Genomic DNA, 22869 nt, shown 5'->3' with positions numbered 1-22869 from the left:
AATCTGCCTACCTCTGCCTCCCGAGTACTGGGATTAAAGGCATGCACCACCACACACAGCTTTTTCTTATTTTTAAAACTTTTATTTCTTATGGTACTATTGATGGAACCCAGTCCAGTACATGCTAGGCAAGTGCCCACTGAGCTAATAACTCCAGCCCTTTCCTCTTTTTAAAATGTTCAGATAAGGGCTGGAGGGATGGCTTAGTGGTGAAGACATTTTCTTGCAAAGCCAAATGACCCAGGTTCAATTCCTCAGGACCCTCGTTAGCCAGATGCACAAGGGGGTGCACACATCTGGAGTTTGTTTACAGTGGCTAGAGGTCCTGGTGTGCCCATTCATTCTCTCTCTCTTTCCCTCTTTCAAATAAATAAATAAATAAATGATATTTTTTTGAAAGTTCAGATAGGGTCTTGCTAAATTGTCAAAATTAATCTTTTTTTTTTTTATCATCCTCATTCCTCAGCCCCTCAAAAAGCTAGGATTACAGTGTGCACCATGAGGCCTGACAAGTAGTTTGCTTTGCAACTGCCCTCCACATATAATGTTATCTGAAAAACAGAATGCTTCCTGTATTGCTTTCTTAGTTATACTTGTTAGGCTTCTCTGTCCTAACATCTAACATAATCTTAAAGTCAGACTCCAAGGACATCTGTGCAATGAGAGAACACACCTCTCTCCTTGCCCCCTGGCATCTCAGGTGCCCCGTGTAAGCATCCAAAGCCAGCCATGCCTGAGGTCATCTCAGGAAAACAAGTTTTCCTAAACAGTGCTTTATTGTTAAGAAACAAGGAAATGAATGGGTACCTTGGATATGAGGGGCAGGCTGTAAGGAGCCAAACGGAAGGAGGCTCTTTTCCATTTAAGGTTCTATGGCAGAGCTCTGCTTTGTTGGGAGCACAGAAGAGGATGTTGAGGTTGCCAAAAAAGTCCCTCCTGGCACATGAGTGAAGCAGCCTTGTACTGTGTCTTTCCCATCACCACTGCCCTGTGGTCACTAATGACTGTAAGCAGCACAGTGACACATATCTGAACTCCAAAATTTGCAAGAGGATCTCAGATTAGCTGTCAAAATATTCTACCTACCTCTGATTAGTTCATAAATATTCATGTCCATAAGCTCACATATTAGTGCAAGAGACCCAGATTTTCTGTCACTGAAGAAGAAAGCAAGTTTTAAATTTTTCTTGTCTTCATCAGAAAGTATAATAAAAAAGAAAGAAAATATAGTCAAATATTTAATTAATTTATAAACATCAGATTGCTATGTAATTACTGAAATAGTAGGTTTTCATTTTAAATCAATATTTCAGCTAAAATTAATCTAAAATACTACAAACTTCTGCTTTAAACAAAATTCTAAAAGCTCCTTTTAAAGGAGAGGTCTTGAAAGTTACTTACCAGCAGAAAAAAAAAAAAGAGTAGCTAAGAAAACAATAGAATAAAAGAGAATTTGCCAGACATAGTGGCACATGCCTTTAATCTCAGCACTTGGGAGGCTGAGACAGGATTGCTGTGAGTTCAAGGCCAGCCTGAGCTACAGCAAGACCCTACCTCCAGAAAACCAAAAGAGAGAGGGAGGATGAGAATTTAATTCATGCCCTGTGGCTGCATGTTTAGTTTACTTCCATGTTATTGGGATAACTTGTCATGGGGCAGAAGAACTCCAAAACCAGTCAGAAGGGAGAAGACAAGTCGAATCACTCATGTGAAGTCCAGACCTGACATGAAATAGGGAAAGGCCTTGGGCTGAGCCAGCAGACTTGTGATTACATTCAAGTCCTGAGCAGGGTGCCCTGTGGCTCGAGATCCTGCTCCAGCCGGCCTTTAGAGGCCGTCCCAGGCTCACAGGAGATTCTGGACAGAGGTGCTCTAAACATAGCATAGTGAGCACCACGGGCAAGTGCTGGTCTCTGCAGCTGGCCAGAGCTGACGTCTCAGAATACTATAGGCCAGGAGGCCATGCAGCTATGATGAAACATGTGCCTCCTAAGTGACATCTACCACACTTTCACTGCCGAATAGAGTTCCTTGGTGGATTGTACAGGTCAGGCTCCCTGCAGCTTGACAGTGAGGCCTCTACTCTGCTCTGGGCGTCAAGGCCACCCTAACCCTGCAGCCTGACTCCCAGCTCCAGGTACAAAGCTTCAGGAGAGGAGCTCCAGATGGACAGGCACTAGGACATACCATGCTTTGCCTTGACTGGCAGGCAAACCCTATGGAAACTAGTCTATAATGAGAACATAAAATGCCCACAAATTATATCAGTGAAGTGGGAACAGCTGTGGGAGGTAACAGTTGACAAGAAAGGGAGAGAACACACAATCCTGAACAAGACAGTCATGCTTTCCAGGGTTTGGAGACCAAGCTGAGCTGCAGGATGGAAACTTGAAGGATGGTACTTTTGTGACATGTACATCTAATTCCTAATATGGAAATGCCTTTGTTTAGGTGGGCCCATCTGTCCAAGCGTCTGAGACACAGTAAGGTCATGATTGTTATTCTCTGAGCTATGTTCCAAAGCGAATATGTTAAATGTCTATCTTGTTGTCTTAAAAAGAGATTTAATCTTTATTATTAAATGTTCAACATTAGATAACTTTTCAAGCTTTAATATACTTACAAAACCACTTCATGCAATGTGAGAATGTTTGGGTGTGGGTTCAGGCGCCTCAGGGCTTGGATCTCTCGTAGGTTGTTCACTTGTTCAATACTAGTATGGAGGTAAAATTGTACAACTTGTTTACAATTGGGCCAGCTTGAAGATTAGGATATTAAATAAAATTTATTATTCATGATCACAATGTAAAACCTCACTAATATTCCAAACAGTTGATCAGGTTTCATTTCTCTCACCAGAAATTAAAATTAAGCATGAATTAATCATATTTCTTCATTAGCTTAAAAATCCAAGGGTATTTTTTTGTGATAGGGAATGAACTCAGGGCTAGGCAAACACTCCACTGCTGAGCTATATACCCAGCCCCCAAATAAAGATTTATTTTTTTTAATTTATTTCATTTTATTTATTTGAAAGTAACAGAGAGAGAAAGAGGCAGATAGAGAGAGAGAGAGAGAGAGAGAGAGAGAATGGGCATGCCAGAGCCTCCAGCCACTGCAAATGAACTCCAGATGCATGCGCCCCCTTGTGCATCTGGCTAACGTGGATCCTGGGGAATAGAGCCTCAAACTGGGGTCCTTAGGCTTCACAGGCAAGCACTTAACCACTAAGCCATCTCTCCAGCCCAAGATTTATTTTTTACTTTTAGTTTCTCGAGGTTGGGTTTCACTCTAGTCCAGACTGACCTGAAATTCACTATGTAGTCTCAGACTGGCTTCAAACTCACGGCAATCCTCCTACCTCTGCCTTTCAAGTGCAGGTCAACCTTGGCTAGAGTGAGACTCTGTCTTAAAAAAAAAAATGTTTAGGGCTGGAGAGATGGCTTAGTGGTTAAGGTGTTTGCCTGCAAAGCCAAAGGATCCCGGTTCGATTCTCCAGGACCCACATAAGGCAGATGCACAAGGGGCACATGCAGGTGGAGATTGTATGCAGTGGCTGGAGGCCCTGGTGTGCCCATTGCTTCTCTCTCTAATAAATAAATAAATAAATAAATAAATAAATAAATAAATAAATAAATGAATAAATAAAATATTAAAAAATTATTTGGGCTGAAGAGATGGTTTAGCAGTTAAGTGCTTGCCTGTGAAGGAAGCCTAAGGACCCCAGTTTGAGGCTCCATTCCCCAGGACCCACATTGTCTGGAGTTCACTTGCAGTGGCTGGAGGCCCTGGCACACCCCTTCTCTCTCTACCTGCCTCTTTCTCTCTGTCTGTCACTCTCAAATCAATAAATAAAATAAACAAAAAAATTAGCTAGTATCATAAAAGAACTTTGGCAGCTTTTTCACATATTAATAAATACATAAATATGAAATTTTCTGATTAAATTTATTGATAAGACTTATCAATAATTTAAGGTCACTAAAATTTACAAACACTAACCAACTAAACAAGGTATACACTGCCTGAAAATAAGCTCCAAGTTCCAGAAACAAACCCACCCTCCTCCTCATCTTTGGCCAGGTCTGTACTATCTCACCCTTCCTCTGGACAGGTTTATGAAGACCCTGCCCCACATTGTGCTTACATTGCACATCACTCGGTGCACTTGCAATGCTCAAGGCTGGCTGCCACTACTCTCTAGACAGACCATCTTTAAGCGGTACCTTTCTATGAAGGGCCAAGGAATCACACTCAAATGACTCACACCCCATTAACTTCTATATTGGAGGCTTCAAAAGAAACTATAGGAATATCATTTCTCCTATCAGCTTTCAAAATTCTGTTCTATCAACTTTTTATTTTTTTGAGGTAGGGACTCACTCTAGCCCAGGCTGACCTGGAATTCATTATGTAGTCTCAGGGTGGCCTTGAACTCACAGTTGGGATTAAAGGCATGTACCACACACCCAGCTGATGTTTTTATTTATTTATTTTTGTTTATTTTTATTTATTTATTTGAGAGAGAGAGAGAATGGCGTGCCAGGGCTTCCAGCCACTGCAAATGAACCAGAGACGCAGATGTGTACACCCCCTTGTGCATCTGGCCAATGTGGATTCTGGGGAATCGAGTCTCGAACCAGAGTCCTTAGGCTTCACAGGCAAGTGCTTAACTGCTAAGCCATCTCTCCAGCCCCGGCTGATGTTTTTTTGAGGCAGAGTCTCACACTAGCCCAAGCTGACCTGGAACTCACTCTGTAGACTCAGGCTGGCCTTGAAATCACAGTAATACCCCTACCTCTGCCTTCCAAGTGTTGGGATTAAAGGTGTGTACCACCATGCCCTCAGCTCTACCAACTTTAAAAAAATATATATTTGTGGGCTGGAGGCCCTAGAGTAACCATTCTCTCTCTCTTTTTCTTTCTCTCTTCCTCTCTCTTTTTCTTTCTCTCTCCCTCTCTCTTAAAAATAAATAAATATTTTTAAATTTTTATTTACATGCAGTGAGAGATAGAGAGAAGAGAGACAGAAAGAATGGGCACACCAGGACCTTCAGCCACTGCAAAGAAACTCCAGATGCATGCATCTGGCTTTACGTGGGTACTAGGGAATCAAACCTGGGTCATTAGGTTTTGTAGGCAAGCCCCTTAACTGCTGAGCCATCTCTCCAGCTCCCCTACAAACTTTTACCATGTGAAAAGCTCGGCATTTTGTTTGTTTATTCGAGAATGCTCATACCCAACAACATAGTACTGTAATTTCCCACTGAAAGAAAGCAAGCCAGGTCCTGGGTTAAGTTCCCATATCTACCAGCAGAAGGGGGAGGTAGCAGTTGGAAAAACATCTTCACTATAGTTTAAAATCAATGAGACACTCTCATGATAGCCAACAAATGGAAATCTGATAGTCTACAAATATCTTGACTATCCTTCTCTGTGATACACAGGTATGCTCCGAGACCAGAGCATGGCCTTGTGTTACTAAATCTGCTCAGGGTGCCTCAGATGAGTACCCACCTCATTGGCCCCTAACCCACAGTGGCAGTGCCTTCCCCAAATACCTCTAGAACAAGGCTTCCCACAATGTGTTTCACAAAGCATGGTTTCTTTGCAAAATGCCTTGTGATGAAATTCTGTGTACAAAAAGCTTGAAAAATAAGACTACACTAATCCCTCTTAGAAAGCCAGAACTTAACAGTTGGTATTAAAAGCTCTCAAAATGCCTGGGAGGTAGAGATAGGAGGACAAGGAGTTCAAAGTCATCTTCCACTATATAGAGAGTTTAAGGCTAGCCTGGGCTACATGAGCCCCTGCTTCAAAAAAAGATAAAAGGGCTGGAGAGAGAGAGAGATGGTTTAGCTGTTAAGGTGCTTGCCTGCAAAGCCTAAGGACCCAGGTTCAATTTCCCAGTACCCACGTAAGATACACAAGGTAGCACATGCATCTGAAGCTTGTTTTTAGTGGCTGGGGGCCTTGGTACATCCATACTCTCCCTGTCTCTATTTATCTATCTATATAGTAAATCAGAGGCCACCTGGGGTATAGGAGACTGACCCTGTGTCAAAAAAAAGACACACATTCCCTCCAAAATTTATATAAACAGTTGACACAGTTCCGTTCCTAATTTCAGTACTTTTTGTTTTATCAGAGAACAGAAAAGCTGATTCTATATCACAGAAACACAAAGGATCTAGAATAAACAAATGAAACGAGAGGATCAATATTCTATATTCCCTGACTTGAAAACTTACTATTAAATAAAGAATGTACTGGGGGTGGGGAGGGAGGGAATTACCATGGGATATATTTTATAATCATGGAAAATGTTAATAAAAATTAAAAAAAAAAGAATGTACAGATGGCCAACATTAATCAAAACTATATGACATTGGGCCTAAGGGACGTTTCAGTGGTTAAAAGTGCTTGCTTGACAGGCTAGAGAGATGGTTAAGCAGTTAAGGTGCTTGCCTGCAAAGTCAAAGGACCCAGATTCAATTCCCCAGGACCCACGTAAGCCAGATGCACAAGGTGGTGTATGCTTCTGGAGTTCATTTACAGTAGCTGGAGGTACTGATGTACCCATTCTCTCTCTATTTTCCTCTCTCTCAATAATTTTTTTCTTTTTTTTTTTTTTTTTTTTTTTAGGGCTGGAGGATGGCTTAGCAGTTAAGGTGTTTGCCTGCAAAACCAAAGGACTCAGTTTCAATTCCCCAGGACCCATGTAAGACAGATGCACAAGGTGGCACATGCGTCTGGAGTTTGGCTGCAGTGGCTGGAGGCCCTGGCATGCCCATTCTTTCTCTCTCTTGAGAAGTTGTGCAAGGTTGCTTTGTGTAGAAATGAACTGCTATGAGCAGAGGGATATGGCACAGAAAAAAAATGAAATCTTTGGGTGAACTGGTGCCCATTCAGCTGCAATTGAGAGATTACAACCTTTGAGATTGGGCTAGCTGACCTGCACTAGGGCAACAGGAAGAATGTAGACTCTTTTGGAGGGGCCTGGGTGCTCAAGGAGTGACCTGTTCTTCAAACTCTGCTTTACTTCCTCTCGGATTAACAAACTGGCACACTAGCTGGTATTATGGAGTATAAGAAATGCAGGAAAGAGAGGGTCATTGAGTTTGCAACACGGTCTTGTGTTTTGGAAATGGCCATGGGCAGTGTGAAGTAGGTTTGCTGGATGTCTGCATGGAAACCCCATGGGGCCATGAGGATGAACCGTGGGTTGGAGACCCAGTGGAGATGCTGGGACCACGAGATGGCTGCTAAAGAAAGCTGCCGGCCCCGATGAATTTTTCCAGGACTGTGAGTAGCCTAGCTGGAGGGGTGGATTTAGAATTCCAGAGACTTGTTGCTGGTTAGAATTATCAGACTTGGAGATTTGTCACTGGCTAGAGTTGTTGGACTTGGAGCTAGAGAGTTTGGTGTTTGCCCTGTTTAAATCATGCATTGTTTAAGTATTTCTTTGCTATGCCCATGCCATCTTTTGCAATATAAATGTTTATTCTGTGCTATTATGGGTTTTTTGAAGTTATTTTTTGGTATTATGGCTCAGTTAAAAGATCTTGGACTATGGGGGTGTATGAATATCATTGGAATTGATTAAAAACTATGGAAACTTCTAAACTTAGTTGAATACACTGCATTTTGCATCATGGATGCTTATCAGTTTATGGAGGCCAGGGGCAGAATGTGGTGGTTTGATTCAGGTGTCCCCCATAAACTTAGGTGTTCTGAATGGTAGGTTCCCAGCTGATGGGTATTTGGGAATTCATGCCTCCTGGAGGGAGTATATTGTTGGGGGCTGGCTTATGGGTGTTATAGCCAGTGTCCCCTTGCCAGTGTCTGGCACACTCTGCTATTGCTATGGTCCACCTTATGTTGGCCAGAGGGTGATGTCCACCCTCTGCTCATGCCATCCTTTGCCATCATGGAGCTTCCCCTTGAGCCTGTAAGCCAAAATAAGCCTCTTTTTTGTTGGGAGCTATAGCTGCTCTTTGACCATGAGAACTAAAGCTGTTTTTGGATCTCCAGACACAGAGGCCTTATCGTATGGCCTTGGCAAACAGTCTTCAGACACAGAGGCATTTGTGGAGCAGACTGTAGGCACGTAGGCACTGTCTGGAAAGTTTTATTTTCTGTATATAAGCTTGTGCTTGCCTGAATAAATCTGAGACCTTGATCAGAATATAGACTTGGTCTCCTTCTTTGTGTCTCTTGTCTCCCATCCAGGTTAATTTCCCCTCATGTCCTTGGTTAACTCTCCGCTGGCTGGGGCACTTTTTCCCACAAGTGGTTCTTGGTCAGGTGATTTCTACCAGAAATGCCAACCTGACTGCAACAACATGTGACACAGGATTTATATGCAGTACATATAATTACCTCCTACACTTCTTTTTTTATTTTTGTTTATTTTTATTTATTTATTTGAGACAGAAAGAGACAAATAGAGAGAAACAGAATGGGTGTGCCAGGGCTTCCAGCCACTGCAAACAACTCCAGATGTGTGTGCCCCCTTGTGCATCTGGCTAATGTGGGTTCTGAGGAATTGAGCCTCGAACGAGGATCCTTAGGCTTCACAGGCAAGCACTTAACTGCTAAGCCATCTCTCCAGCCCTTCTACAACATTGCTGCCTAGTATTTAAAATAGGCAGCCGAGCATGCTGCCTCACACATAATCCCAACACTCGGGAGGCTGAAGCAGGAGGGACTGCAATGCGTTCCAGGCCACAGTTCCTGGGCTACATAATGAGATCCTGTCTCAAAACACATATATAAATATAAGCAAATACTGTTGGGGAGATGGCTCAGTAGATAAAGTACTTGCCACATAAAGCTGGATGCTCTGGCACAAATCCCTGAGGCTATGGAGAACATACATTCACACTACCACAAAAGGTCGTAAGCCCTTGAGGGGAAACTACTACTGTTGTCTCTGTGTGTGTGTGTGTGTGTGTGTGTGTGTGTGTGTGTATGAATGAATGAATGAATGAATGAATGACTTGGACTAGAGTGAATTCCAGGCTAGAGTAAGACCCTGCCTGAAAACACACAAACAGGGCTGGAGTGATGCCTTAGCAGTTAAGGCACTTGCCTGAAAAGCCTAAGGACCAAGTTTGCTTCCCCAAGACCCACATAAGCCAGATGCATAAGGTAGCACATGCAGTGTCTGCAGACTCTAGTGCACTCATCCTCCCTCCTCTCCCACCCTCCCTCCCTCCCTCGCGGCCTCCCCCAGCCTGCAATAAATTAAAAAAAAAATTTTTTGTTGTTTTTTGAGGTAGGGTCTCACTCTAGCTCAGGCAGACCTGGAATTCACTGTGTAGTCTCAGGGTGGCCTCGAACTCATGGCGATCTTCCTATCTCTGCCTCCTGAGTGCTGGGATTAAAGGCGTGTACCACCATGCCTGGCTAAATAAAAATTAAAGAAAAAACACAAATAACTGAAACAAACAAAATAAACCTTCTAAGGATACCTTCCAGTGAGTTGTTGGCCAGGGAGGTCCCTGATGCCCCTAAAATATTACAGGCCATTGCCAGGACCCCCTTGGTTTCCCACCAGGAATAGATGATAAGACCCTATTGTGAAGACTCCACATACTTGGGCTGCAAGGTCACTGAGAAACCCTGCTGGAGCTGAGCTGAAAACTTCTTCCATGTAGACTAGCTGACAGACAGCTGGAAAAAGCCACGCTGCATCCAGTTCAATAGGAGAGAGAGAAATCACCAGTGAACATAGACAACAGTGGACACTGCAAGACTTATATCTGGCCAGCCAGGAGGCCAAATGAGCCAACTGGTGCAATAGTGACATGTCTGTTATGGTGGAAACCAACTGCTCTCTAATTTGACTGGAGGCCCGCTCTATGGGAGGAAAGATATCCCTGAAGCTGAAAAACAGGAGTCGTTATGAGCCTTAGGGGTGTAACGTCTGCTGCTGTCTGGTCAAATGTATATACTATGCTCACCAAACTGACCAATAAGTACTTCTCTCTCTCTCTCTCTTTTTTTTTTTTCCAAGGTAGGGTCTCACCCTGGCCTAGGCTGACTTGGAACCCACTATGTAGTCTCAGGATGGCCTCAAATTTATGGCAATCTTCCTACCTCCACCTCCCAAGTGCTGGGATTAAAGGCATGTGCCACCACGCCTGGCTTTTTTTTTAATTTTAATTTTTAAGCTTAAACAAAAAAAATATACAGTACTTTTTAATCTAAGGGGGGACCCCTATAATAATAACAGTAATACCATAACATGATTAGCATTAGTCTTTCTGTGGCAGATACGTAGGCATCTCAACTGACTTATTTTTTTAATTTAATTATTTTTTTTATTAACAACTTCCATGATTGTAAACAATATCCCATGGCAATGCCCTCCCTCCCCCCACTTTCCCCTTTGAAATTCCACTCTCCATTATATCCCCTCCTCCTCTCAACCAGTCTCTCCTTTATTTTCATGTCATGATCTTTTCCTATTATAATGGTCTTGTGTAGGCAGTGTCAGGCACTGTGAGGTCATGGATATCCAGACCATTTGGTGTCTGGAGGAGCATGTTGTAAAGAGTCCTACCCTTCTTTTGGCTCTTACATTCTTTCTGCCACCTCTTCCACAATGGAACCTGAGCCATGGAAGGTGTATTTTTATTTTTATTTTTTGAGGTAGGGTCTCACTCTAGCCCAAGGTAGAACTCTCTTTGTAGTCCCAGGTTGGCCTCAAACTCAGCAATCCTTCTACTTCTGCCTCACCAAACTGCCCAGTAAGCACTTCTCTTAATGTTCATACCCATATATTAATGCTACTCTCATTTTTGGTTAGAGAACCTTCTCTTTACAGATGGCAGTGACATTGGGATGACTCAGAAGGCAACATGATGCTGAGAAGAAGTGACAGAGCACTGCAATATCTCTATCACACCTTCCATGGGTCGGGGTCTATTAAAGAAGTGGTGGCAGAAAGAATATATGAGTTAAGACACTACCTACACAAGACCATCAAAAAAGGAGGAAAAGGGGCTGGAGAGATGGCTTAGCGGTTAAGCGCTTGCCTGTGAAGCCTAAGGACCCCGGTTCGAGGCTTGGTTCCCCAGGTCCCACGTTAGCCAGATGCACAAGGGGGCGCATGCGTCTGGAGTTCGTTTGCAGAGGCTTGAAGCCCTGGCGTGCCCATTCTCTCTCTCTCCCTCTATCTGTCTTTCTCTCTGTGTCTGTCGCTCTCAAATAAATAAATAAAAAATTTCAAAAAAAAAAAAAAAGAAAAAAAAAAAAGAGGAGGAAAAGACCATGACATCAAAATAAAAGAGAGACTGATTGAGATGGGGAGGGGATATGATGAAGAATGGAATTTCAAAGAGGAAAGTGGGGGGGGGTATTACCATGGGATACTTTTTATAATAATGGAAAATGTTAATAAAATTGAGGGAAAAAAAGAATGTATGAGTCAAGCAGGGCCTGGTGGTGCACGCCTTTAATCCCAGCACTTGGGAGGCAGAGGTAAGAGAATCTCCATGAATTAGAGGCCACCCTGAGACGACACAGTGAATTCCAGGTTAGCTTGGGCTAGAGTGAGACCCTACCTCAAAAAACCAATCAATCAATCAAGAAAGAAAGAAAGAAGGAAAGATTCAGGGCTGGATAGACTGCTTAGCAGTTAACACACTTGCCTGCAAAGTCTAAGGAACCAGGTTTGATTCCTCAGGGCCCACGTAAGCTAGACGCACAAGGTGGCATATGCGTCTGGAGTTGGTTTACAGTGGCATGCAACAGATGCCTGTCAAAACTAAGCACCAGAATCCACCACTGGTTCTATACATCAATCAACCACAAAATGCCACCAGCCCATAGCAGGTATACGTCAGATTTAAGTGATTTATGCACCAGAAACAACTGTGTCACTACCCCCAGCACTGAGGGAGGAAGACTAAAGTAAATACAAGCGTACATACAGATACATATACCCCAACTTCTACACATTTGATTAAAGTCCTTTGCCTATTATGGGATTCTGAAAGAATGTGTGCTCTTACTGAGTCCTGTTTTTGTTTTTGTTTTTCAAGGTATAGTCTCACTCAGGCCCAGGCTAACCTGGAATTCACTATGCAGTCTCAGGGTGACCTTGAACTCACAGCAATCCTCCTACCTCTGCCTCCCGAGTGCTGGGATTAAAGGCGTGCACCTCCATGTTGGGCTCCGAGCGCTTTTTTAAAGGGCAGATCACATATTTTGTGAATTTAACAATGATCACGTGTGCAGTAACAAAGACACCATCTACTGGCCACAGTTCTCTACATTGCTAGTTTTCTGCTCACTGTTCTCTGCATGCAGTGATGAGGAGGCCAAGGCTCTGGTAGATAAGGCCTGTTGGGTGTGTTGGTGACTTGGCAGATCTACCATTTGCTTCATTGCTAGGGAAACATGTCCCTTAGGAAACCTGCATCCTCTGGAGCTGAGGAGGTGTAAGAAGAAACTTCTCCAGATGAACTGAATATTCTTGGCATGTGTGTCCCCTCCAAAACTAAGGTTGAAGTTTAATCTCCATTGTGAGGTATGAAGAGGCTGGAAACATAAGGGACGATGGCGGTTAAGGTAGGACCTTCAGGAGGTGATCCATACACCTGTCCCTGAAGGTTTCATAAAATCAGAGATGAAGACCATACATACAAGTACTCTGTGTTTCTTGCCATGTGACACCCTGTACCACCTCAGGAACCACCATGTGACACTCTCTATACTGCCTCAGGTGTGGCCCCTGGACCTGGCCAGAATTGTGAGTCAAACATTTATATATTCTAACCAAAATCCAAAATTGTGAGCCCAAATAAACTTTTTCTGTATAACTTACCCAATCTGTGTTATCAGGTACAGAAAAGGGCCCAAGGCAGTCCTGTACCTCGCAAGAACTGCTACTTAGAACATGCCAACCTTCGGTGAAAACTTTCTTAAAATGTGGTATACATTTCTCAGTCTTCCTGAGGGCACTTCTGCAACCAGGTGCCATCCCTTCTTCAGGCCTGATCTGGTGCAGCAACAGCCTAGGCGCTCCTGACACCTGGGGATGCGTCGTCTGTCCTGTTTTACACATTTGTCTCTTCACTAAAACAATAGGCAGCACATACTGTTGTCTACAAGCTCACCTCCCCTGAAGCTGAGGAAGACCAGAAAGGCATCTTGTCCTCTCCTAAAGTACAAGGGCTTGGACCCTGCTGTTCAGAGTTCTACATGGTCGTCTTGGAATTACCTGCATTTCCCAGGGGTGCCTGATTGAGCTGGGGTTGGAGCTCAGGTGGTTGAATGCTTGTCTAGCATGCATGGAGCCCTGGGTTCAATCCCCAGTACTATATAATCCAAGTGTAGTAAGCAGCACATGTGGGAAGGGGGTAGGAGGCAAGAAGATCAGGAATTCAAGGTCATTCTCAACTATATAGCAAGATTGAGGGATGCATGACACCTTGTCTCAAGGAAAAAAAAACAGTAAGGAAATGTGCTGCTCTTTTGATACAGGATCATTAGTGCAATACAGATCTCTTATGAGATGTTTAAAGGTAAAGATGGAGTGGTGAGGGAAGATAGAAGATAGGGCATGCAGAATGCACAGAGGAAGATCATCCAAAGAGTCTTGTGACTGCTTAGGTGAGCCAGGACATGCTGTGGGCAATGAAGAATAGGGCTCCTCCTGGGTGAAATATGGGCTGGAGTCAGGCTCTGTGGGACCAGGTATGGCAGCTGTCAGGTTACATCTCTAAACACCCATAGCAGGCAACCTGTCCAGATGTCAAAAGGATCTAAATAACCCCTTGGCAAGATTATTTGCCAATATTCTTCTGACTTGAGAAACTTTTTTTTTTTTTTTTTGAGAGGGAGATAATAAATGAACCAAGTTATCTAGCCATTGCAAATAAACCACTGATACATGTGCCATCTGGCTTACACGGGTTCTGGGGAATTGAACCTGGGTCATTAGGCTTCACAAGCAAGCACCTTTAACCACTAAGCCTTCTCTCCAGACTAAAAAATAATTTTTTAAAAATTATTTTTGCTGGTTGAGCATGGTGGTGCACACCTTAAATCCCAGAACTTGGGAGCAAAGGTAGGAGGATTACCATGAGTTTGAGGTCACTCTGAGACTACAGAGTGAATTCCAGGTCAGCCTGGGCTAAAGCAAGACTCTACCTTGAACAAACCAAAAACAACCAACCAGCCTACTTTTAAATGTTTTGTGTATATGTGTGGGCTTCTGTGTTGGTATGTTTGTGTGTGTAGGCCAGAGGTTGACATTGGATATCTTCCTCAATCATTCTCTCTACCTTTTTGTTTTATTTTTTCCTTTTTTTTTTTTTTCAAGGTAGGGTTATGCCCAGGCTGACCTGAAATTCACAACGCAGTCTCAGAGTGACTTTGAACTCATGGCAATCCTCCTACCTCTGCCTCTCAAGTGCTGGGATTAAAGACATGCACCATCACACCAAGATTGTTTTTTATTTTATTATTATTATTTCTTCTTTTTTTTTTCAAGGTAGGGTCTTGCTCTAACCCAGGCTGACCTAGAATTAACTATGTCATCTCAGAGTGGTCTCAAATACAGAGATCCTCTGACCTCTGCCTCCCGAGTGCTGGGATTCAAGGTATATGCCACCACACCCAGCTGTTTTTTATTTTTATTTATTTGTTTTTAATATATTTTAAGTTTCATCTTTATTTTATTTATTAGAGAAAGAGAGAGAGAGAGAAAGAGAGAGAGAATGGGTGCTCCAGGGCTTCTAGCCACTGCAAATGAACTCCAGTCACATGCACCACCATGTGTATCTGGCTTATGTGGGACCTAGAGAATCAAACCTAGGTCCTTAGGCTACATAGGCAAGTGCCTTAACTGCTAAGCCATCTCTCTAGCCTTTTTAAAAAAAATTTTTTTTAATCAGTGTTGTTTCTTAAAATTTATTTATTTGACAGAGGAAGAAGGGGAGAGAGAGAGAGAGAGAGAGAGAAAGAGAAAATGGGCACACCAGGGTCTCCAGCCATTGCAAATGAACTCCAGACGCTTGTGCCTCCTTGTGTATCTGGCTAATGTGGGTCCTAGAGAATTGAACCGGGATCCTTTGGCTTTGCAGGCAAACATCTTAACCTCCAAGCCATCTCTCCAGTCCCTTATTTTTTATTTTTTCAGGTAGGGTCTTGATCTAGCCCGGGATGACCAAGTGTTCACTATGGCCAAGGCGTGGTGGCACATGGCACTTGAGGGGCAGAGGTAGGAGGATCAGCATGAGTTTGAGGCCACCCTGAAACTACATAGTGAATGCCAGTGAATGTGAAATCCTACTTCAAAAAAGCAAACAAAAAGAATTTACTATGTAATCTCAGTCTAGCCTTGAACTCACAGAGATCCTCCTACCTTTGCCTCCTGGGTGCTGGGATTAAAGAAGTGCAACACCATGCCTGGCCTCTGACTTGTTTTTTGAGACAGGGTCTCTCACCAAACCTGCAGCACACTAACTCAGCTAGACTAGCTAGCCAGTGAACCCCAACAATCTTCCTGTCTCTCTTTCCCAGTGCTAGGATTACAGGCATGCCCGGCCACACCAGGCTTTTCACATGTCAGGTCCTCACACTTGTGTAGCAAGCACTTTACCAACTAAACCTTAGCTTTGTGAGGAACTATTTTTTATACAAAGAATTTGAAGTCAAGGTTTATGCCCCACAATACCTCAAAAGCCTTTGCATCAAGCAAGTGTGGTGACACACACCTTCGACCCCAACAGTGGGAGATGGAGATAAAAAGATCACAAGTTAAAGGTCAATCTCAACTTCATGAGAATGAGACATAGTCTCAAAAACCAAAACACAGCTGGGCGTGGAGACAGAGGTAGGAGGATCACTGTGAGTTCGAGGTCACCTTGAGACTGCATAGTAAATTCCAGGTCAGCCTGGGTTAGAATGAGACCCTACCTTGAAACACACACACACCAAAAAAAAAAAAAAAGAGAGAGGTATTTGCATCAATATGGAAGAATTCCTAAGTTTTCTTAAAACTATTTTTGATATTTAAAGCACTGATTCCTTTTTAAACTTCTCATTGAAAAGTTTTCTGGTGACAATGAAGCCAGCATTTACCTGCCAATCTGTTTCCTAATGGCCTCCAGTTGTTGACTTAGTGTGATGTGTTTTGAAAGGCAGACAGAGTCCCAGACTTTAAGAGGTGGGACACCTGGAGAAGTTGGGCTCAGTGGAAGAGTGTGTGCATATCAAATCTCAGCATTAAAAAGGGGATTCAGGCTGGGCATGGTACCGCATACCTTTAATCCCAGCACTCAGGGGGCAGAGGTAGGATCATCACCATGAGTTCAAGGCCAACCTGAGATTACATAGTGAATTCCAGGTCAGCCTGGGGTACAGTGAGCCCCTACCTCGAAAAACCAAAACAAGAAAAAAGAAAGTGATAAGGAAGCAAAATAGGTGACATACATATCTGAGGACATCATGATGACAGGCTTCACTGTGGATCAAAGCCACAGCCTAAGAGATCTAGAACTGCGGTCTCCTTCTCACAAGCAGCAGCTGATCACTCCCAGGGAATAAATGTTTCTGTCTCCTAGATATTATTTTTTAACATAATCATGTATCCATTGATTCACCGGTAAGTAAACTGCAAGGACCTGTAATACTATGGCTTGATTTATAAAACAATCATCACACACCAGTATAGAGTGCAGTTAGGGTTAGCACACCTGGGCCAGAGAAAGCTCTAGCATAATGAGCACAACATTAGCCCATTATTGCACTGTCCAAGGAGATGTATCTTACATATTATTAAACAAATGCCCGACTGATTCCAGCCCATATTGTAAGAAGTCTCCAAGGTGCTCTGATGCCTACCTGTCAAAGGACAGTTTCATCTGTTTGCATGCATAGTAGTTTCCATCTCTCAGGCTCTGCATCTTCATGACTTCAGAAAATGTTCCCTCTCCTATTACGCCAATTGCTTTATAGTCTGTAAGTAAAAATAATTGTAAATAGAATTTTATTTATACATATACTTTGTATTTACTTCTTGATGCAAACTTTGTATCTATATATGTTGCAGTCAGGTTTGTATTGCTGGCAGAAATCACCCAACCAAGAGCAGCTTTGGGGGGAAAAAGGGTTTATTTGGGCTTACAGACTCAAGAGGAAGCTCCATGATGGTAGGAGAAAATGATGGCATGACACCATCAGGAATACAAATGATCATAAATGTTGGCGGGGATATGGAAAACAGGAACCCTTCTACACTGCTGGTGGGAATGCAATCTGGTCCAGCCATGGTGGAAATCAGTGTGGAGGTTCCTAAAACAGCTAAAGATTGATCTACCATATGACCCAGCTATAGCACTCCTAGGCATATATCCAAAGGACTCCTCTCATTTCCTTAGAAGTACGTGCTCAACCATGTTTATTGCTGCTCAATTTATAATAGCTGGGAAATGGAACCAGCCTAAATGTCCCTCAACTGATGAGTGGATAATGAAGATGTGGCACATTTATACAATGGAGTTCTACTCAGCAGTAAAGAAAAATGAAGTTATGAAATTTGCAGGAAAATGGATGGACCTGGAAAGGATTATACTAAGTGAGGTAACCCAGGCCCAGAAAGCCAAGCGCCACATGTTCTCTCTCATATGTGGATACTAGCTACAGATGACTGGGCTTCTGCGTGAGAATAAAAATACTTAGTAGCAGAGGCCTGTAAGTTAAAAAGGAGACATAAAGGGAAGAGAAAGGAAGGGAAGAGGGTACTTAATAGGTTGATATTGTATATATGTAAGTACAATGATTGTGATGGGGAGGTAATTTGATGGAGAATGGAATTTCAAAGGAGAAAGTGTGGGAGGTGGGGAGGGAGGGAATTACCATGGGATTTTTTTTTTATAATCATGGAAAATGCTAATAAAAACTTTAAAAAAAAAAAAAGAAAGAAAGAAAGAAAGAAAGAAAAAAGAAAATGATGGCATGAGCAGAGGGTGGACATCACCCCTGGCCAACGTAAGATGGACAACAGGAATAGGAGTGTGTGCCAAATACTGCCAAGGGGAAACTGGCTATAACACTCATAGCCTGACCCCAATAATAGACTGCCTCCAAGAAGTATTATTCCCAGTACCTAAACTTATGAGGGACACCTGAATCAAACCACTACAATAAGCTAATATCATGCAACATATAAAGGATCAATCCTATTACTATTTCACCAATGGTGACAGAAGACACCAGCCTCCTTGGTCAGTTATTATTCATGGTACAGAAAGGAATATGAATTAGTCTGCTCTTATTTCTTGTTTTTCTCAATTTTTATTAACATTTTCCATGATTATAAAAAATATCCCATGGTAATACCCTCCCCCACCCGCTTTCCCTTTTGAAATTCCATTCTCTATCATATCCCCTCCCCATTTCAATCATTCTACTTCCATATATACAATACCAACCTATTAAGTACCCTCTTCCCTTCCTTTCTCTTCCCTTTATATCTCCTTTTTAACTTACTGGCCTCTGCTACTGAGTTTTTTCCTTCTCACACAGAAGCCTAATCATCTGTAGCTAGGATCCACATATGAGGGAGAACATGTGGTGCTTGGCTTTCTGGGCCTGTGTTACCTCACTTAGTATAATCCTTTCCAGATCCATCCATTTTTCTGCAAATTTCATAACTTCATTTTTCTTTACCACTGAGTAGAACTCCATTGTATAAATGTACCATATCTTCATTATCCACTCATTGCTCTTACTTCTGTAACAAAATACCTGAGGCGGCACCTGTGGTTTATTCCTGTGGAGGCACATGCCTTGAATCCCAGCACTCTGGGAGGCCAAGGTAGGAGGACCACTGTTATATCAAGGCCAACCTGAGAGTTCATAATGAATTGCAGGTCAGCCTGGGCAAGAGCAGGACCCTACCTCAAAAACAAAACAAAACAAAATAAAAACCTGAGGCAAACAAACTTATAAAGGAAACAGGTTTATTTTGGACTATTGGTTAGGAGAGTCAAGGACCCACATCTGGCAATGACCTTGCTGGCATAGTTCTGAGGCAGCACAGCACAAGAACATCTCATGGCAAAAGATAAGGAACATGACCTCTCTCTTTAAAAAGTTTTTTAAAATTGTTTATGAAAGAAAGAGAGAGGCAAAGTATGGGCACACCAGGACCTCCTGCCACTGCAAACTCCAGATGCCTGCACCACTTTGTGTATCTGGCTTTACATGGATACTAGAGACTTAAACTTGGGCTGTCAGGCTTTATAAGCAAATGGTTTTTTACTACTGAGCCACCTCTCCAGCCCTTTTTAAAAATTATTTATTAATATGATGGAGAATGGAATTTCAAAGGGGAAAGTGTGGGAGGAGGGAGGGTATTACCATGGGATATTTTTTTATAATCATGGAAAATGTTAATAAAAATTTAAATATTAAAAAAATGTTTTTTTAAAAAGGTGTAAGAAAAAATTATTTATTGTTGGGCATGGTGGTCCATACCTTTAATCCCAGCACTTGGTAGGTAGAGGTAGGAGGATTACTGTGAATTCAAGGTCACCTTGAGATTACATAGTGAATTCCAGGTTAGCCTAGGCTACAGTGAGATCCTACCTCGAACCATCCCCCAAAAAACTTATTAATTTATTTGATATAGAGAGGGAGAGAGAGAGGGGGAAAAGAATGATCCCTCTGCTCTTATATGGCCATTACAATTCAATCCTGGGGGTGTCATCCTAATGACTTTCTTTTTTTTTTTTTTTTTTTTTTGGCTTTTCGAGGTAGGGTCTCACTCTAGCTCAGGCTGACCTGGAATTCACTATGGAGTCTCAGGGTGGCCTCGAACTCATGGCGATCCTCCTACCTCTGCCTCCCAAGTGCTAGGATTAAAGGCGTGTGCCACCACGCCCGGCTCTAATGACTTTCTTTAATTCTAGTCAGTTTCTCCCAATAGCTCCCAGTGGGGATTAAATGTCAACACATGAAGCTGTGGGGAATAACTCAACTCCTCCCCAAACTATCAGCAATGGAGTGCAGCAACACTGGGCATTAGTTTCCTTGGCCCCAATGTCTGACAAGGATGGCACTGATGGTGAGAGGGGGTGCAGTTAGGGTGATTGGACCCCTGAAGGTGAAAGGGGCAGGAATGTCTGCACTTGCTACAAATCCAAGATGATCTGATTTCATATCTCTCTTGCCTAGGACTATTTTTCCACACTCAGGATCCTTCTGGGAGGGAGGTCTTTCACAGGATTTAAACACTGTGATTAGTCAAGTTCAGCACCCACAACTTGGTACTAGAGCTAACCTCTTCCTGAGAGAGCCCATACCCCTAACCAACAAGCTTGCCCTCTGGTTCAGCTGGGTCAGAAGACAGCCCACCCCTGAGGTCATACCTTTGCAAGGAGAGGGTAGGCTCTCAGATCACTTGGGGACTTCCAGCTGTGGGTGATTTTTTCTCTTAGCTGGGCCTGGGTTGGCTTGGCCCAGACCCAGCCAGGAGGGGCACCCTAGCCTTTACTCTCTGCATTATCCCCTCCAGCTCCCCACATGGCAGGAGCTCCTTGAACTTTTGAACATTCTTTTCATTATGATGATGATGATGATGATGGTTTTTTGAGGCAGGGTCTCACTGCTGGGAGTGCTGGGATTAAAGGCATGTGCCATCATGCCTGGCTCATCTTTTTTCTTTTCTTTCCACACTTTTTACCCAGGCCTTTCATGTGGGATCTCTAGCCACATGGGCACCTTTCCTTGGCTCTACTTCCCTCAATAAATATAATTTTTTTTTTGGTGAGGGGGATTGAGGTAGGGTTTCCCTCTAGCCCTGGCTGACCTGGAATTCACTATGTAGTTTCAGGGTGGCCTTGAACGCACGGTGGTCCTCCTACCTCTGTCTCCCAAGTACTGGGATTAAAGGTATGAGCTACCATGCTCGGCTTAAATAAATATTAAAATATATATATCCAAGGGCTGAAGAGATGGCTTAGCAGTTAAGGCGCTTTCCTGCAAAGCCAAAGAGCCCATATTCAACTCTCCAAGTCCCATGTAAACCAGACACACAAGGTGACACAGCATGAAAGACTGTAGATGCACAGACCATCCTGAGACTCCATAGTGAATTCCAGGTCAGTCTGTGCTACAGTGAGACCCTACCTAGAAAAATCAAAAATAAATAAATAAATCCAAGAAAGTTAGCTGAAAGACTCAAGCTGGTGGAGAATTCTCCTCTTTGCCTGGCTGGAAAGAGAGAGAGGAGAAGAGAGGACCTCCATCACAGAGAAGTCTCTAGGGGTAAAGAGATTTGGAAGAGGCACATCTCCCCCCATGTGGAAGGCAAAGTTTACGAACAAAAGATCATCTTCACATTGAAGACCGGTGAAGGGGTGGGGGGTGGGATTGAAGAGATGCCTTAGTGGTTCAGACACTTGTCTGTGAAGTCTAAGGACCCAGGTTTGATTCCCAAGTACCCAAGTAAGCCAGATACACAAAGGGACACATGCATCTAGAGTTTGTTTGCAGTGTCTAGAGGCCCTAGCATGTAAATATTCTCTCTCAAACAAATCAAATATTAAAAAAAAGAGCCAGGCATGGTGGCACATGCCTTTAATCCCAGCACTTGGGAGGCAGAGGTAGGAGGATCAGCATGAGTTCGAGGCTACCCTGAGACTACATAGTAAATTCCAGGTCAGCCTGGGCTACAGTGAAACCCTCAAAGGAAAAAAAAAAAGTCATGAAAACTAGGGGTGTAACCTCTGCTGCTGTCTGGTTAAATGTATATTAAAAAAAAAATGAGCTGGAGGGGTGGCTTAGTGGTTAAGGCATTTGCCTGCAAAGGCAAAGGACCCACAGGACCTTCAATTCCCCAGGACCCACATTAGCCAGATGCACACATGTCTGGAGTTCGTTTGCAGTGGCTGGAGGCCCTGGCATGCCCATTCATTCATTCATTCTCTCTCTTTCCCTCTTTTTCTGTCAAATAAATAAATAAAAATAAAACATTTTTTAAAAAGATCTATTAGCACCTATTATGCACCAGACACTGTACCAATTTCTGTATACACAAATATCAAGAAGATACAATGCTGAGCCAGTCATGGTGGTGCACACCTTTAATCCCAGCACTCGAGAGGCAAAGATATAAGGATCGCCATGAGTTCAAGGCCACGTTGAGACTACATAGTGAATTCCAAGTCAGCCCATGCTAGAGTGAGACCCTACTTGAAACCCCCCCCCCCAAAAAATACAATTCTGTCCTAGTGATGCAGGATTGCAGGGTTCAGAGGCCCATCAAATTTCTGAACTCCAAGTTTAGGCTTTGTCCTACCTTTTTCAAAAATATTTTATTTTTGTTTATGTATTTGAGAGAGAAAGAATGAACGAACATGCCCGGGCATCCAGCCACTGCAAATGAACTCCAGATACATGTGTCACCTTGTGCATTTGGTTTACGTGTTTCCTGGGGAATCAAACCTGGGTCTTTTGGCTTTGAAGGGAAGTACCTTAACCACTAAGCCATCTCTTCAGCCCTTTGTCCTACCTTTAACAAAAAATTGATAAATTGATAGAGACAGACTCAAGAAAGATAAATTATGAATTATTAGGTTTATTTAGGGAGAAATCACAAATTATGGGGCTTATTTAAGGGAGATTAGGAACTACAGCAGAGTCATGAACACATGGAAGTAGGAAAACACTGTCAACAGTGCATAATTTATATGGTTCATTTAAGAGAAATTGAGGTTCCTGGGAAAAAACTGGAGTAGAGCTGCAAGCACATGTAAGATAGAACTTAGGTGAATATGTAGGGAGACTTAGAAGGAACACACATGGCATCTGCCATGTGCTTTCTCGCTGAGGGAAGTTAAGAGGA

General features: G+C 43.0%; 1 protein-coding gene across 8 annotated transcripts in view; it reads right to left on the bottom strand.

Annotated features, from left to right (window-relative positions):
- Positions 1-22869, bottom strand: part of Mok (MOK protein kinase) — a 50556-nt gene that overhangs the window by 15704 nt on the left and 11983 nt on the right. For 3 of the 8 annotated variants that reach the window (XM_045153919.1, XM_045153923.1, XM_045153921.1), the window contains exon 2: positions 16863-16977. In XM_045153919.1, the coding sequence (XP_045009854.1) occupies positions 16863-16977 (115 nt within the window). Of the gene's footprint in view, positions 1-1086; positions 1158-2623; positions 2714-16862; positions 16978-22869 lie in introns of those variants that run through there. The other 5 variants (XM_045153918.1, XM_045153922.1, XM_045153916.1 and 2 more) reach the window with 4 other exon arrangements.

This window comes from Jaculus jaculus, chromosome 7 (assembly GCF_020740685.1).
Source record: "Jaculus jaculus isolate mJacJac1 chromosome 7, mJacJac1.mat.Y.cur, whole genome shotgun sequence".
NCBI classification, from domain to species: domain Eukaryota; kingdom Metazoa; phylum Chordata; class Mammalia; order Rodentia; family Dipodidae; genus Jaculus; species Jaculus jaculus.
Note: the sequence above shows the minus strand (reverse complement) of the source record. Positions and strands in the feature narration are given on the sequence as shown.